Source organism: Cetorhinus maximus, chromosome 16 (assembly GCF_964194155.1).
Source record: "Cetorhinus maximus chromosome 16, sCetMax3.hap1.1, whole genome shotgun sequence".
NCBI lineage: Eukaryota > Metazoa > Chordata > Chondrichthyes > Lamniformes > Cetorhinidae > Cetorhinus > Cetorhinus maximus.
The window spans coordinates 21,626,909-21,641,390 of NC_135894.1; the positions used below are offsets into that span (position 1 = coordinate 21,626,909).

Sequence of the window (14,482 nt, forward strand, 5' to 3'; positions counted from 1 at the left end):
ACACGAAAAGGACAGGCGAGAGAGGACAGCCCTGCCTGACTCCAGATTTAATCGGAAAGCTATCTGTTTCCCACCCGTTGATTGAGACTGCGCTACTGATGTTAGTGTAGAGCAGTTGGATCCAATTTCGAATTCCCTCCCCAAACCCCATTTTGGAGAGCACATCCCCCATGTAGGTGTGCGATATTCTGTCAAAGGCCTTCTCCTGATCCAAGCTGATGAGGCAGGTATCCACACCCCTGTCCTGTACATAGGCAATCGTATCCCTGAGCAGCGCCAGGCTGTCAGAGATCTTCCTGCCTGGCACAGAGCAGGTCTGGTCAGGGTGAATCACCAATTCCAGAGCGGATTTGACCCGGTTGGCGATGACCTTGGACAGAATCTTATAGTCCACATTCAACAGTGAAATGGGTCGCCAATTTCTAATTTCCTCCCTTTCCCCCTTGTGCTTGTAGATGAGGGTGATGATGCCCTTCCTCATGGATTCTGACATACTACCGGCCAGGAGCATACTCTCGTACACTCCTAGCAGGTCTGGGCCGATCAAGTCCCACAGAGCCGAATACAACTCCGCCGGCAAGCCGTCGCTTCCGGGGGTTTTACTCTTCTCGAAGGACTCGAGGGCCTTAGTCAGTTCATCAGGAGTCAGCGGTTTGTCCAGGCTCTCCCGCGTACTGTGGTCTAAGACCTCCGTGATAGAGGACAGGAAGGACTGGGAGGCCGTGCTGTCCGTGGGCTTCACGTCATACAATCCGGCATAAAAGGATTTGCTGATCCTCAGAATGTCGGACCGTGATGACTTTACTGAGCCGTCTTCTTCCTTCAGGCTGCTGATCACAGAGCGCTCTCTGTGTACCTTTTGGAAGAAGAAACGTGAGCACGTCTCATCCTGCTCCACGGAGCGGACTCTGGAACGGAAGATGATCTTGGAGGCCTCCGAGGCAAAGTGCGAGGCTTGCTGGCCCTTCACCTCTTGGAGCTCCTCCTTGACATCGACCCCCATCGACTGCAGCCGGAGCAGATTCTGCATCTTTTTCTGGAGTCGGGACATTTCCCTCTGTTCCTTTCTAGCTTTCTGGGTGCCTTTGCGGATGAAAAACCTCTTGATGCTTCCCTTGATCGCTTCCCACCAGTGTGTCAGGGACTCAAAGAGGGGTTTCACGGTTCTCCAACCTTTGTAATCCCTCTTGAGCTCCTCAATGTTCTCTGGGGTCAGCAGTTGCACATTTAGCTTCCATGCCCCCCTGCCCACCCTCAGGTCCTTCTCCAAGTGGCAGTCCGCCAGTAGGAGGCAGTGGTCAGAGAAGAACACCGGCTTGACCTCGGTGGATCTGACTGTGAATGCACGGGACACAAACAGGAAGTCTATCCTGGAACGAATGGACCCGTCTGGCCGCGACCAGGTGTATCTACGCTGCGCTCCGTCTGCAGGGTTGCTGAAGACGTCGTGCAGCTTGGCATCCTTAACTGTTTCCATCAGGGATCTGGACGTAGCGTCCAATCTGCTGCCGGCCCTGCCGGATCGTCCAGCCGCATCGATGATGCAGTTGAAGTCACCGCCCAGAATGACCGGCCTGGAGGTCGCCAGCAGCAGTGGGAGCTGCTGAAAAACCTCCAGCCGCTCAGCCCCTTGTGCCGGGCCATACACGTTAATTAACCGGAGTGGAGCGTTCTTGTACATTACGTCTGCTACGAGGAGTCGCCCGCCCACCACCTCCTTGACCTCGGAGACGGTGAAGTTGCCTCCCCGCAGCAGAATACCCAGGCCGGAGGAACGAGAGTCGTTTCCGCCCGACCAGATCGATGGCCCGTGGGACCACCATCGTGACCATTGCCTGTAGGAGCTGAGGTGCGGTATCGCACACTCCTGCAGAAACAACAGGTCAGCTTTGACCTTGGCTAGGTAGTCCAAGGTCGCAACACATCGCGTAGTAGATTTAATGCTACGCACATTTATGGATACAATCTTTAAACCCATTTTAAAGCATTTATTCTCCTACCAAACCCACTGTCTCTGAGAGTCCCAGACCTTTAGTCTGCTCCTTCATACCCGTAGTGAGCTCAAATTCCTTCACTTTGGATGGGCTGAGGTAGATCTCCTTGGCCGTGTTCTGCTCCGGTGGCATCTGGAGGTTCACGTAGAGAGCGGGTTTTGAGATGACCTTTGCTGGAGAAGCTTCTCCAAAACTCACCCCCTCTGGGGTGTTGCTGTTCCCGGCTTCCTGGAGCTGGGGTGCGATGATTGCCTCACTGCTCCCAGATTCCAGGGGCTGTGGTGCACTGGCCTCCTCAGGTTGCAGGCAAAGTTGGGGTGCGCTGGTCTCCTTGTTGTCTCCAATTTTCTGGAGCTCGGGTGTCTCGTCCTCCAACGCCCTGGAGCTTTGCCGCCTCTTCTGTCGGTGCCGCTCTGGCACTTCATCATCCGAAGAGCTGCTGCCCTTGTCATCCGTGTCGGATGGGAGACGCCTCTTGCCGCTTCTCTGGGAAACGCCTTTGCTTCTTCTTCGCTCCCTCTTACTTTTCTTCTTCTTCACCGTCCGCCACTCCCCCTGCTGCTTTTCCACTGCTGCCTCCTCCTCCATTGATTCGCTGTCCTGAGGACTGGGAGGTACAGGGGGTAGTGCTGCTGATTGGCTCTCTGTTGCCTCGATCTCTTTCTCCACCTTGTCTCTCTCTGTGTCCTCCTTTGTCCCGTTGAGCTCCCTGGGGGCCTTGGTGGTTGGAGTGACACGAAACATTTCTTCTGCTTCCCCCTGGTCGGCTTTGGCTGCCTGTGCGTAAGTACGGCAGCATTTGGTGCAGGTCCTGTAGAGGTGACCTGCCTCGCCACACAGGTTGCAGCACTTGGCCTGTTTGCAGTCTTTTGTCTGGTGCCCTTCCTGTTTGCAGATCTTGCAGAGGGAGGCGCTGCAGTTGGCCGCCACATGACCAGCCTTGCCGCATGAGCGACAATGCTTGGGTTGCCTAGCGTAGACCAGGTAGCCACGGTTTCCCCCGATAGTGAAACTGGAAGGAGGGTGGAAAATGGCTCCCTTACCATCGGTCTTTAGCGTGACCTTAAACAGGCGTTTGCCTGTCCAGATCCCCAAGTCGTCTCGAATCTCGGTGCCGCTCCCCACCTTATCGAAGTACCTGGTGAGGAAGGTGACCACGTCGGCGACAGGGACGAAGGGGTTGTACACATGCACCATCACCACACGTTCCCGTTGCAACGGCAGAGAAAAGTGCGGCTCCGCCGTCAGGATCTTCATCTCCGGCAGGTCTCTCTTCTCCTCGAACACCCTCAGGAGCCGGACGCAGTCTGCCACCCGCTTGAACGTCACGTCAAAATAACCACATCGGGCAACTCTCCCTATTTGGCACTAAGTCCCCAGATGTTAGTGAGAAGGACTTTGCAGGGTTGACAGGGCTGGGAGTACTTTCATCCTGATGGTGTCTAGGTTGTTGTGGACTCGTTCATCTGGTTTTATTCCCATTATATTTCTTTGTGGGATTTGATACAACCAAGTGGCTTGCTAAGCCATTTCAGAGGACAATTAAGAGTTAACCACACTGCTTGTTAATATGGTAATCATCTTGTTAAAACCAATTGCTAGTTAAATAGGTGATGGGCATTAATTATCCCAACTGAATAGAATAAAAAAGGTACAGCTGGAATACTTTGTGTGGAAGCTATGAGCACTGAGGAATTGTCTTGGAAACAAACTGGCTTTAACCAAGAGACCAGCTTGGATTAATTCTTCCACCGCCTCTTATTGTGAGTAACACTGCTGTGGGCGTTGAGTCACGTTTGGCCAGAATGAGTAAGGAGGACAGATTTCCTTCCTTAAAAGACATTAGTGAACCAAATGGGCTTTTACAATATTCCAGTAGTTTCATGGTCACCAATATGGTCACCTTTATATTTAAATTTATTAACTGCATTTAAATCTCCCAACTGTTGTTTGGATTTGAACTCATGTCTCTGCATTTTCAGTCCTGCAACATAATCACTATTTCTTATTGCACCTGTTATGTCCAACCTTGAGCAGTTTAACTTCAATAGCTATTTTATGCACTGAAGGTGTAGAGAATAGCGACAATAGCATTTCTGGGGGTTAGATATCCATGATTCAGCTGAATTTATCTACCTTACAAAGATGACAGGGAGAGGTGGTAAGGATCCTCTAAATGCTAAGAGACATAAATAATATTAAAAAAACTATTGTACTTGAATAGGCGCAGTACTTGGGGTCATAAATACTAAATTAACAGTCTTCCAATAAGATGCCACATTAGAAGAATTCTCCTTCCATACAGAATAATGGATATGTGCATAAGTCCAAGGTTGTGACAATTTAGTTCTACCTGAAAGGGGCTGATTAAACATAAGTATTATTGACATACACAAATAGGAAATACTGCCCATCTGCATGGTCTTGTTAACTGTATTGCTCAATATTAGAGGAAATTTGTATCCAACACAAACTGCTATGTGAACATATACAGGCTAACTGAAAGAGGAAATCACATTTTACCAAAAAATAAAAAATTACTACTTTGAATGATTAGTTCTTGCTTTGTCACTAACTTTTGTTCCACATGTATGTAACAATAAGAGAAGCTTTTTTGTTCCTGTTTTATGGTTGATATTATTTTGCATAGATGTATAAAAGGCAAAAATTCCATCCAGATCCTCTTGCACTTCACAGAATCCAGAGAGGATAAAAAAAGTCACAAAAATTCACTCTCTAAATTACAAAGAATGGAAGTTTGACATACTCCCAACACTGGTTGTGAATCACTCTGCAACAGTCTAAGGATATGATTAGGTGCAAGTTCTTCCTTTTTCTTTTAACATATGTAGTAGCCTAATGGTTATAGTAATAGGCTGGCGATCAAATCCCACCATGGCAACAAAGCTGACTAATTTGTGGGCTGGTGCCAGGAAATTGAGAACTTGTCTTTAAAAACTCAACTTATGTCAGGTGTGGCTCAGTTGATAGCACTGTCCTGTAACCTCTGAGTTACAAGGCTCCACGTTCAAACCCCACTCCAGGCTTGAGCACAAAAATCAAAGTTGATAATCCAGTGCAGTACTGAGGGGCTACTGCACTTTTGGATGAGATATTAATCCGAAGCCCAATCTGACTGCTCGGGTGGATGTAAAAGATCCCATGGTACTATTTCGAAGAAGAGGAGAGTTATCCCTGGTGTCCTGGCCACTATTTATCCTTTAATCAATATCACTATCTATTTTATCATTCTCTCACTGCTGATTGTGGGTTGTTGCTGGGCATAAATTGGCTGTTATGTTTCCTACATTACAATAGTAACTACACTTCAATGTACTTAAGCTGTAAAACACTTTTAGGCATCTGGTGGTCATGACGGGCAATATAAATCAGCGATGGAACACATGACCCCAAGCTGGTGGTCAACCTCAAAAGAATTGACCAGCAAAACCCCAGAGAGCGGAGCGTCCTGACGAGGCAGCAGAGGCCTCGCAGACAGAGGTCTCCCCAGCCCCGGAAGAGGTGCCACCCCTCGGAGATGGAGGACCTCATGACTTTTGAGGTCAAATGTGACTCCTCCCCTGATGAAAAGGTGGGGGCATCTCCACCTTAAGTCCTCGCTCTGCCTTCTGGGTGGGGCCCAAATCCCCGACCCCTTGCTGCAGTCCCCTGAGCAGGGGCCTTCGGGGGTCGGTGAGGGTTGCGGTGGTACCCCACCATGATTCACCTTGCACCCCCGAGATGCTATCTTGCCCGCCAGGGGACTGCAGCGGTCCTTTTATGGCCCCAAGCGTTGGGTCATCAGGCGGTGGTGAGGAAGGCCACCCCACTCCCTCTCAACCTTTGGTGCTGGTCACCTCCGCCCAGGGTCCGGAGTTTTTCCCGGACTTGCCAAGTGCCCCGGAACCTAGGACGGAGCAGGGTTCCGTGCTGCCTTTGCACTGCGGCCCAGAACTGGAATTGGAGACCAGAGATGACCCCTCTGCCCTTGATCCTGGGGGTAGCATCAAGGTGGAACCCCCATACTCAATATGAGGGAGGGGCTGGAAGCGACGACCTGCAGGAGGAGGGGGGTTTCCAGTAGTGAGCACCGGGGGCGACTTGTCATTGTCGGGTGAGGCGGTGGATCCCCTGATGCCCCCCATCGATTCTCCCCTCAGCCCTGTATGGGAGCTCCAGGACTTTTTAGCGAGTAATTGCAGTTGCCAAGACAGGGTGCAGTCAGACTTCGACCGGTGGCATTCATTTCCACTGACGTTCTGGCCTGGCCACGAGGCCCTCAAGGCTCCCAGGCTGGACCGGAACGCCAAGCGGAGGGTCCACACATTTCTCACTGGGCTCCTGAAGGAGAAAAAGGCTTAGTACTCCTCTCCTTCTTGCACTGAGGTGTTGGTGATGGGTTAAACATGTCTGACAAAGAAGATTACCATAGCTAGCAATAAATGCAAGTCTTTTTTTTCTTTTCAACTGGTTCTGTGATGTCCTTCAGCGAAGGGAACCTTCCACCTCTTCTTGGTCTGGCCTGTATGAGGCTCCAGTCTTACATTGTGTTTGAGTTTTAATGCCCTCAGGCTCCATATTCTCCCAGGTTTTGTTTTAAGCTTTTGCAATTAATTCTTCGGATTTGACAGGAAAAGTTCTCTGCTTGCACATTAAAATTTCTCTTCCCTAACCCTCAAATAATAAGAGGCTTTACATCCCTTTGCAATCTAAAAAACAGAAATTTGAAATGGAATATTTTAGACAAGCTCTTTCTGCTTCCTGACCACAGAGGCTTATTTAATTGGTGAATAAATAAAGGATGTTCCAAATAAATAAACAGATAAAAGCCAGTAGCAGTTTTATGCTCAATTAGATTTGTATTTCTACTTCCTGTGTATCTTAGCTGCTGTATTTATGGTCTAAATTCAAGTAGGCAGTAGTGGAAAGTATAAAATCAAATAGCACCACAGTAGATCCATGTAATTTTAATAATTACTGGCTTGGACATTGCACTACTTGGCTGCAAAAAAAGAAAAAATCCTGGGATTCAGATCATACATGTTTTTAAATTGGTAGTATTCTCAACAAACAACTATTTTTCTTTTTATAAAGAATTTTTTGCACTGCTCCTAAGATAATGCACTGTAGTCTAATTAACCTTGTCCAATCACTGACAGCTTTCAGTCATCTGAAAAGTGCCAATTATCAGATTTCTGTTCCTGTGTTAGCTCCTGAATCCTGATATAAATTTACAATATACTTTACAACAATAAGTTTAAAGTTACTTGCATCAATTTGTGGAAGTTAAACTCTGAATCAATTAACATGAGTCTTCTATGACAAGGCAAAGCATGACAGTCCAGCAAATTATACGGCTTTCCATTTATACCTTGAAGAGTGGCTAAATCTCAATGATAAGCCAGAAAAGTACAATAATGCTGAATAGCACAAGAGAGAGCAGTATCATATCAGACCAGAGTTTTTGCCCTTTGTGGGAAAAAATGACACAATCTTATGTAGTGGCTACTGAAAAATATAGGTGCCTTCAGAATCAAAATAATCATTCTATTATTGTTTAGATGGTACAGTGACGAGATTCTGCTATAAAAATAAACCGTACGCTCGTGTCAAAAGTGCGTTTTTTTTTATAGTGAAACGGATCTGCAAAATTGATAACACAGGAATGAAGATGTGAACTACACTAGATAGCCTGTGCCTTCTCTGAATTGCCTTCATGCTTTGGACACTCAGTTAATCCATCAATGAGACTGTTAGAGATCCTGTTATTTTAGCAGTTTTGCCTGTCAAATGGATATATCAAGATGTCAGAAATACTCACTTCAGTTGCAGACAGGCGCTTATCACCATTGTCACTTCCAATTCCAGAGTCAAAATCTTGCTTTTTGTCAGGATAAATGTCTTCAATGCTTTAAAAAAAGAGGAACAAAACTGAAAATGAAATAACTGAACTCATCGCTATCACCACATCATACTGTCTAAGCCAGTGCTCCTGCAAAAAAAGGAGCAAAGTCTTGAATCTCTGAAGACCATTAGTATAATGAGTGCACGGAGTTAACAATTCCCAGTGAAGACACTGCATTATCCATAACTATCCTATTTGGCACAGATTCAGTAAGAATCCAACATTAATTTCACTAATGTACAGCATTTATAACTCTGGGAATAGCTGGTTACCCTTTTGACATTTATAGAAGAACGATTCATTTTCTTTTTGATTTCCTAGCAATTACGAACAATTCTGCCTCTTTCACCCAATTATTTTTCTTTAATTGTGTAGAATCTGGGTCAAGGTGAAGGATGATGGCGCTGGAGAGCAGATGATTCTATTTTGCATTCCTCACACCGCAAGCTTCTAGTTGGCTGTTGGTCAGCAACCTTATACTTTTATGTCGTAACAATATGATTCAAATTTACCCTGAGTAGACCACCAGCTGCAGCATCAGTAACATTCCCATCCTCACATTACTTGCACTGTAATTGAGCAAATCTGCCAGATCAGTGCAGGAGAGATCTGGGTTACAGATTTGTGCGTCAGTCCCCAATTCCCAGTAAAGACAAACTCATTACTCTTGGAGCCTTCAAAGAATCGAGGATCTCATAAAAGTTCTTGTAACGGGGCTGGAACTGAGGCAGCCAAAAGTTTGACTAAAAATAAAACGAGATGCTAGCAACAGGGAACCTGTTCCAGAGCTGCTACCTAATACGTTACCTAATCTAAGCTGTACACTAATGCATTAGGCCACAAAGTATTTGTCTTGTAATATCCAGCATCTCTGAACAGCATTACATTAGGAGGTAGAATTTCCTGTGTGCCCTTTTGCAAACTTCTGGGAAAACCTAGAGAAACCCATCGGTCACCAAAATGACAGAAAGTAGACTTCATGAAGTCTACACTACACTACACTGCATAGCTCTCACTATTTCAGTAAAACTATTTTGTTTCAAAAAAAACTAGAAGCAGTGGGTAAAATTCTCCCCCCTTCAGGGGGTTGTGCGGGGGCAGGCGCAGACTCAATCGGCGCCCCCGATCAGGTCTGTGCCGCCATTTTACGTGGGCAGGCCAATTAAGGCCCATCCAGTGTGATGCACGCCCAGAAGGGCTGAGCACTCCCTGTGTGGGTGAGTGGGGGGCGGTGGGGAGGCCTGCGCTCTTCAAAATCTCTGAGACCAATCTCAGGGAGATTAGTAGTTTAAGTTCCAAAGATTGTTAAGACCTGTCCCCTCATGTGACAGTGTCACATGGGACATGTCAATGAACTATAATGAAAAAAATTATTTAAATTATAAATCCTTCATGAAACCTCATCCCGCCCGCGGATGAGGTTCCATAAAAAATGCGAAGGCCGCCTGAGCTCTTTGCCTGCCCGCCAACCTTAAGGTTGGACGGGTAGCTTTCTTTAATTAGTTCATTAATGGCCTTAACAGGCCTTTGACATTTCGGCAGGCACACAACCGAACTGAAAATCTAAATGACACATGGTGACGTCGGGACGCATGCCTGGCATCACCCAGCGTCATTTTACGCCTCGGCGAGCAGGCCGAAGATTCAGCCCAGTGTTTTCTATTTACTCCCCATATAACTCCCCTTTAATTCATAAACATCCCCTTCAGAATCTCTAATCCGATCTCATCAGAGGGCGTTGCCCAAATCCACTCAGCAGTACCACCTAGCCAAGAAAATTTCAATATCATTCCCATGTACTTAACAGACATAACCAAGAACACGGAACCCCGAATAGGTCCACCTAGAAACTCTTAGAAGCATATGGACAGGGGAGACACTAGTATAACAATCAATAATATATATGTGGCATTTTAAACCTATTTTTAAGCTCCCTTGCAGCCCCAATCTTTGACATCTCAAAATGAGGCAATATTACCATATTGTCAAGAACATTAGATGCACTTTTGAAAACTACACAATCAGGGCAGAAGGAAGCTAAGATTTTGGTAATAAATATGACTCTTTGGACTCTCTGATCTCCGCTGAAGGGTCAGAGAGGATTTTTAACAAAGGATTGCTGAATTGGTTCTGTATCTCTGTTTTGCTTCTTCCAGGAGGTGAAAGGGGAAAGGAAGTGTGCATAAATGGGGACAAGCCCAGAAGAAAATAGAGCGAGTGAAGGGCCTAATGGCCTTTTCTCATATAAAAACTAAGAGCAATCCACAAGTCAGGATGTGAACGCTGGGGCAATGAGAGAATATAAAAGCAACCCATTTTCAAGTCTGCTTATTGTACAAGAAAATCCCATGTGTCAGGTTATTTTACAGAATATAGCTCAATACAAGAAAATTATCAGCAACATTTTCCACAAGGAGGCACCAAAGTTCCACACTGCAAGCATTTAAATCTACTGCACGGACAAAGAACTCGGATTTAATGAACTGTTGCATGGGTAGCAGTAGCCTCATAGTCAGGCACTGGGCCACAAACTAGGGGTCCCACAGTGTGGCAAATTTGCACTCCTGAAATCTGAAGTTTTGACCATAAAAGTTAATAGTTTGTTGTAAAAACCCAATTGGTTTAGTCATGCCCTTTGAGGAAGGGAGCCTGCTCCCCAATCCAGTCTGGGGGAACTGACTCTAGACCCTTAGAGTACTCTTAATGCCTTCTGAATTGATTTGGCAAGCCATTCAGATGTAAAAACTACATATCATAGAAAGCCCACCCAATTAGATGAATATTTTGGTAGAAAATCATATTTGATATTTTAGCATTTTGAATTATAGGGGTGCAGTCAAATTACCATGACATCTTCCATTATATATGCTCTTATTTAATGTGAATGTAACATATGCTGTCATGTTATGCATATTTTGTGTGAAAGTTGGTGTAGGAAAATGCATAAACGATTCGGTAATTGCACTGTTTCGATTGTTTATACGGTAAGTGTGTGCTGTGCATTTAACAATAGTGGGCTACTTACTTCCTTAAAAGTGATGAGTGCTGTCTTGTAGGAAGCAGTTGGGCGATGAGCACAATATAAAAAGCGCAGTGGCAGCTTCAGGGTCTTGCAGAACTACTCTCTGCTGAGCAGCAGAGAGTCAGCCATCTGATCCCGGCCTGGATTGCCAAGCAGCAATCAAAAGGAAAAGGCAGGAATATGCAATATAGCAGTTACAGGCTTGTTTTCATTTCGAGTCTAACTCAATGTAAAGGTACAGAGACTGAGCTGGAGTCAGCCAAACAGATCATGGATTTAACAATTGATAACAGTTTTAATGTGTTCCCCAAATTTTCAATTTAAAGTGGTGCCTCCAGAAATTAAGTAAATATTTTCTAAGAAGCCTCCTGCCTGAAAGCAATTATTCATATTTTCAGAAGGAGAAAACGTGTTTCCCCAAGGAAATTGTGGGACTTCTGAACCTTCTCATAAAATCGTGAGAGGCTTAATTTTACCAACAACTTGCATCTCTTGCGATATAATCATTAGTTGGCAGGTTGGGACTCAGCAAAGCAGTGACTCGTTATTGATTACATATAAAAACACAGATCTCAAGATGACAAAGAATGCTTTTGAAACTTACCTCCCTCCAACAGGCTGTGACACACGGACCTTCTCTATAGGTTGCTGGTAAAGGGATTCTGCATTCTTGTCAATTCTACAAGCCTCTATGTTCAGGTATTTGAATATGTGCACTCTGCCCTTCATGCAGATCTAAACATAAAAAGGAGAGATTATTTATCATCTGTAGAATGTTGTTCCAAAAAAAATCATATCAGATGCTCCTAAATGCTTTAAAGAGTGGTATAATCCACAAAGTGGTAGATAAATTACTCCTCTCTATTTCAAATACAATAGTGTGGAAGAGACAACTTGATGGTGACCTAGAACTCAAAACAATGAAGGCGCTGCTATTTTATCGAATGACATGGTGCTGCAATACACTGAATGTGATTTTAGCAGCACACTGCGCTGCCCAGCATTACATCAGCCAATCATCATCAAGAAAGCAAAAACAGTTGTATTTTACCACCCTGTCACCCTTACACACACACTTCTGTATTTTGCACATAACGTCGGACAGGCTATTCAGCTACTCTACAGTAAAACCAAAAAAACATAAAAGTCAGAGACTTCAAAACTGAATAGAACACTTGCCCTTCAGAATACTGTAGCAGCAATCCTGGACCACATCAAAATAAAAGTAATACTTCAGATTTTTGCAACTACTAATACTTGACCCTTTCACATCAGTGCTCACTAATTACTCCAGAAAAGCAAGCTGAAGGAGTTTAAAAATCCAGCAAAATAGAGCATCATAAAGAGCTAAATTCAACAAGCTCATGGAGTCAACTGCGTATGCTATCCAAGTATTCCTGCACTGCAATATCATCCAGCATATAGGCAGTATAGTCAAAACACCAATGTGAAATATACAGGATTAATTTTAGTCTTCAGTTTAATTTACAAAAACTTAATATTAAAACTCAATGCAGCAACACTGCCAGGTAAAATGTCACAGGTATCAGTATCGGTTGTCAATGAAGAAAAGGAAACATTGGGAAAACAAAATATAAAGAAGCCAAGTATAGTTCAACAGGAATCTAACTTATCAGGAGAAATCTCTCCCTATTAGCTGCTAGGAGTAGTCAATACAATTCCACTAACTATGTTGCATTCTTTATTTATAACAGATGTGTCCAGTATATTATCAATGTTACCCAATTTTTGCTGGGCAGAAGATCCTCTATTTGTTGACACAGAACTTGATTTTTCAGAAGTTTGGTTTGGTAACAGAGGAGGCAGCCCTGTGTCTATTCACGTAACAGAATCTATGCTCCACTTTGTGAAACAATTTTTCATGAGGCAGTGGGAAGAGGGAAGGGGAACCAATTATAACTTTGTCCTTGTAATAACTTGGTGTCACACTTGGTGTCTTAGGAAGCCATCTGATTTCCTCCATCCTGCCATCTGGCCTTGTGCCTCAGCTCGATGAAAAAAGGTTAACATCAGAAAGACTGAGTTGACATAATAAAGTTACATTTTTTTTAAAAAATCATATGGAAAACTAAAGCACAAGTAAAGACAGAGCTTTACATCTGGAGAGGGAATCACGCTGCACAGGAGAACTATCTACAAAGCAATCTAACAGTCTTTCTCATATGTTTAATCTCTACACACAAATAATCACTGATGCTGTGGAGAGCGATAGGTCAAAATGCCTTCCATTCAGCTGTCAAATTATAATAGCGATGCTTTAGAAATTACACTAATTACCTTTTAAGTAATGCCAGGATAATTCTTTCTGAACTGGTTCATGAGTAAGCTCAAGCAGAAACAGCTCTCATCCCTTTACCATGATCTGTGTCTAGCTAACAAGCAACATATAATTAAATGAATTCTGAAAATCATTTAGTCAGATGCCATTTAGTAATTGGTTTATCCGACGTTTCCTTCACAGACAAAAAAACTTCAACTTGCAGATAATCCTGCTTCCATCGCAGTGGTTCTCAAACTTTTTTGTCCATGGACCAGGGCAAGAGATTCTGGACCACTCACTGCTCCTACCCCAGCAGCTTTCGCTTGCCACCGCAAAAAAACTCATTAGAATTAATGGAAGAGTGGGAGCTGCTTTTGATGAGACACCAAAGAGGTGATATCTGTTTCCAAGCTGGAGAGCTTCAGTCTCATGTTGGGCTCCATGTTCACCTGGTTCCTCTTCTTTGTTTTCAGCCCCACAGTGTCGAAAATCTGATCTCGCAGTTATATGTTCAAACAGTAATATAAAATTGCTTATAAAACTACGATGCTATTGCTTGCACTTATGACAACTCACACCACGCAAGCGGGAATCGGTCTGGTTCGAATCGAGTGGTGAGGATGAGGGTTCTGGACTTTTATGGCATCAGCATTTAGCCTAATACTGATTAAGCAGAATCACTAGTTGCCAGCTGAGTGCCGGATAGGTCAATAGCTCTCTTTGTTTGGGATATAGCAAAGTTACATGGGTAGAAAATAAAGTTGTCTTAGGTGAAGGAGCATTCTCAGTATGCAGACTTCTGCACTCCTTGGGCCAAAAGTTCCTTGGGAGATGCAAAGTTTCTGATAAAACAAGCCCTCTGAATTTTGGGACCACCTCCATGAAATAAAAAGAGATCCTATGAGTCTGTGCAGGACAGGACTTCTTCAGAGCTTTAAATCTCTAGCAAGCACTCTCCCTATGCTCCAAAATGATACTTCTCTGAGAAGGGAATTTCCCATAATCTAATTACAGCTTAAAGGAAACCGCTTATCAAGACATATGTGGAGGAGGTGGTGGCGTAGTGATATTGTCACTAGACTAGTAATCCAGAGATCCAGAGCAATGCTCTGGTGAACTGTGTTCGAATCCCACCATGGCAAATGGTAGAATTTGATTTCAATAAAAATCTGGAGTTAAAAGTCTACTGATAACCACAAAACCATTGTCAATTGTTGTCCCTTTAGGGAAGGAAATCTGCCATCCTTACCTGGTCTGACCTAGCCTACATGTGGCTCCAG

The 14,482-nt window shown here is 44.4% G+C and overlaps 1 protein-coding gene across 3 annotated transcripts in view; it reads right to left on the reverse strand.

Moving 5' to 3' along the window:
* The window catches only part of lrch1 (leucine-rich repeats and calponin homology (CH) domain containing 1), a 211,844-nt gene that overhangs the window by 65,009 nt on the left and 132,353 nt on the right, over window positions 1-14,482 (reverse strand). For all 3 annotated transcript variants that reach the window (XM_078559480.1, XM_078559479.1, XM_078559478.1), the window contains exons 6-7: window positions 11,526-11,656; window positions 7,816-7,903 (exon numbers count right to left, since the gene is read on the reverse strand). In XM_078559480.1, the coding sequence (XP_078415606.1) occupies window positions 7,816-7,903; window positions 11,526-11,656 (219 nt within the window). The remainder of the gene's footprint in view (window positions 1-7,815; window positions 7,904-11,525; window positions 11,657-14,482) is intronic.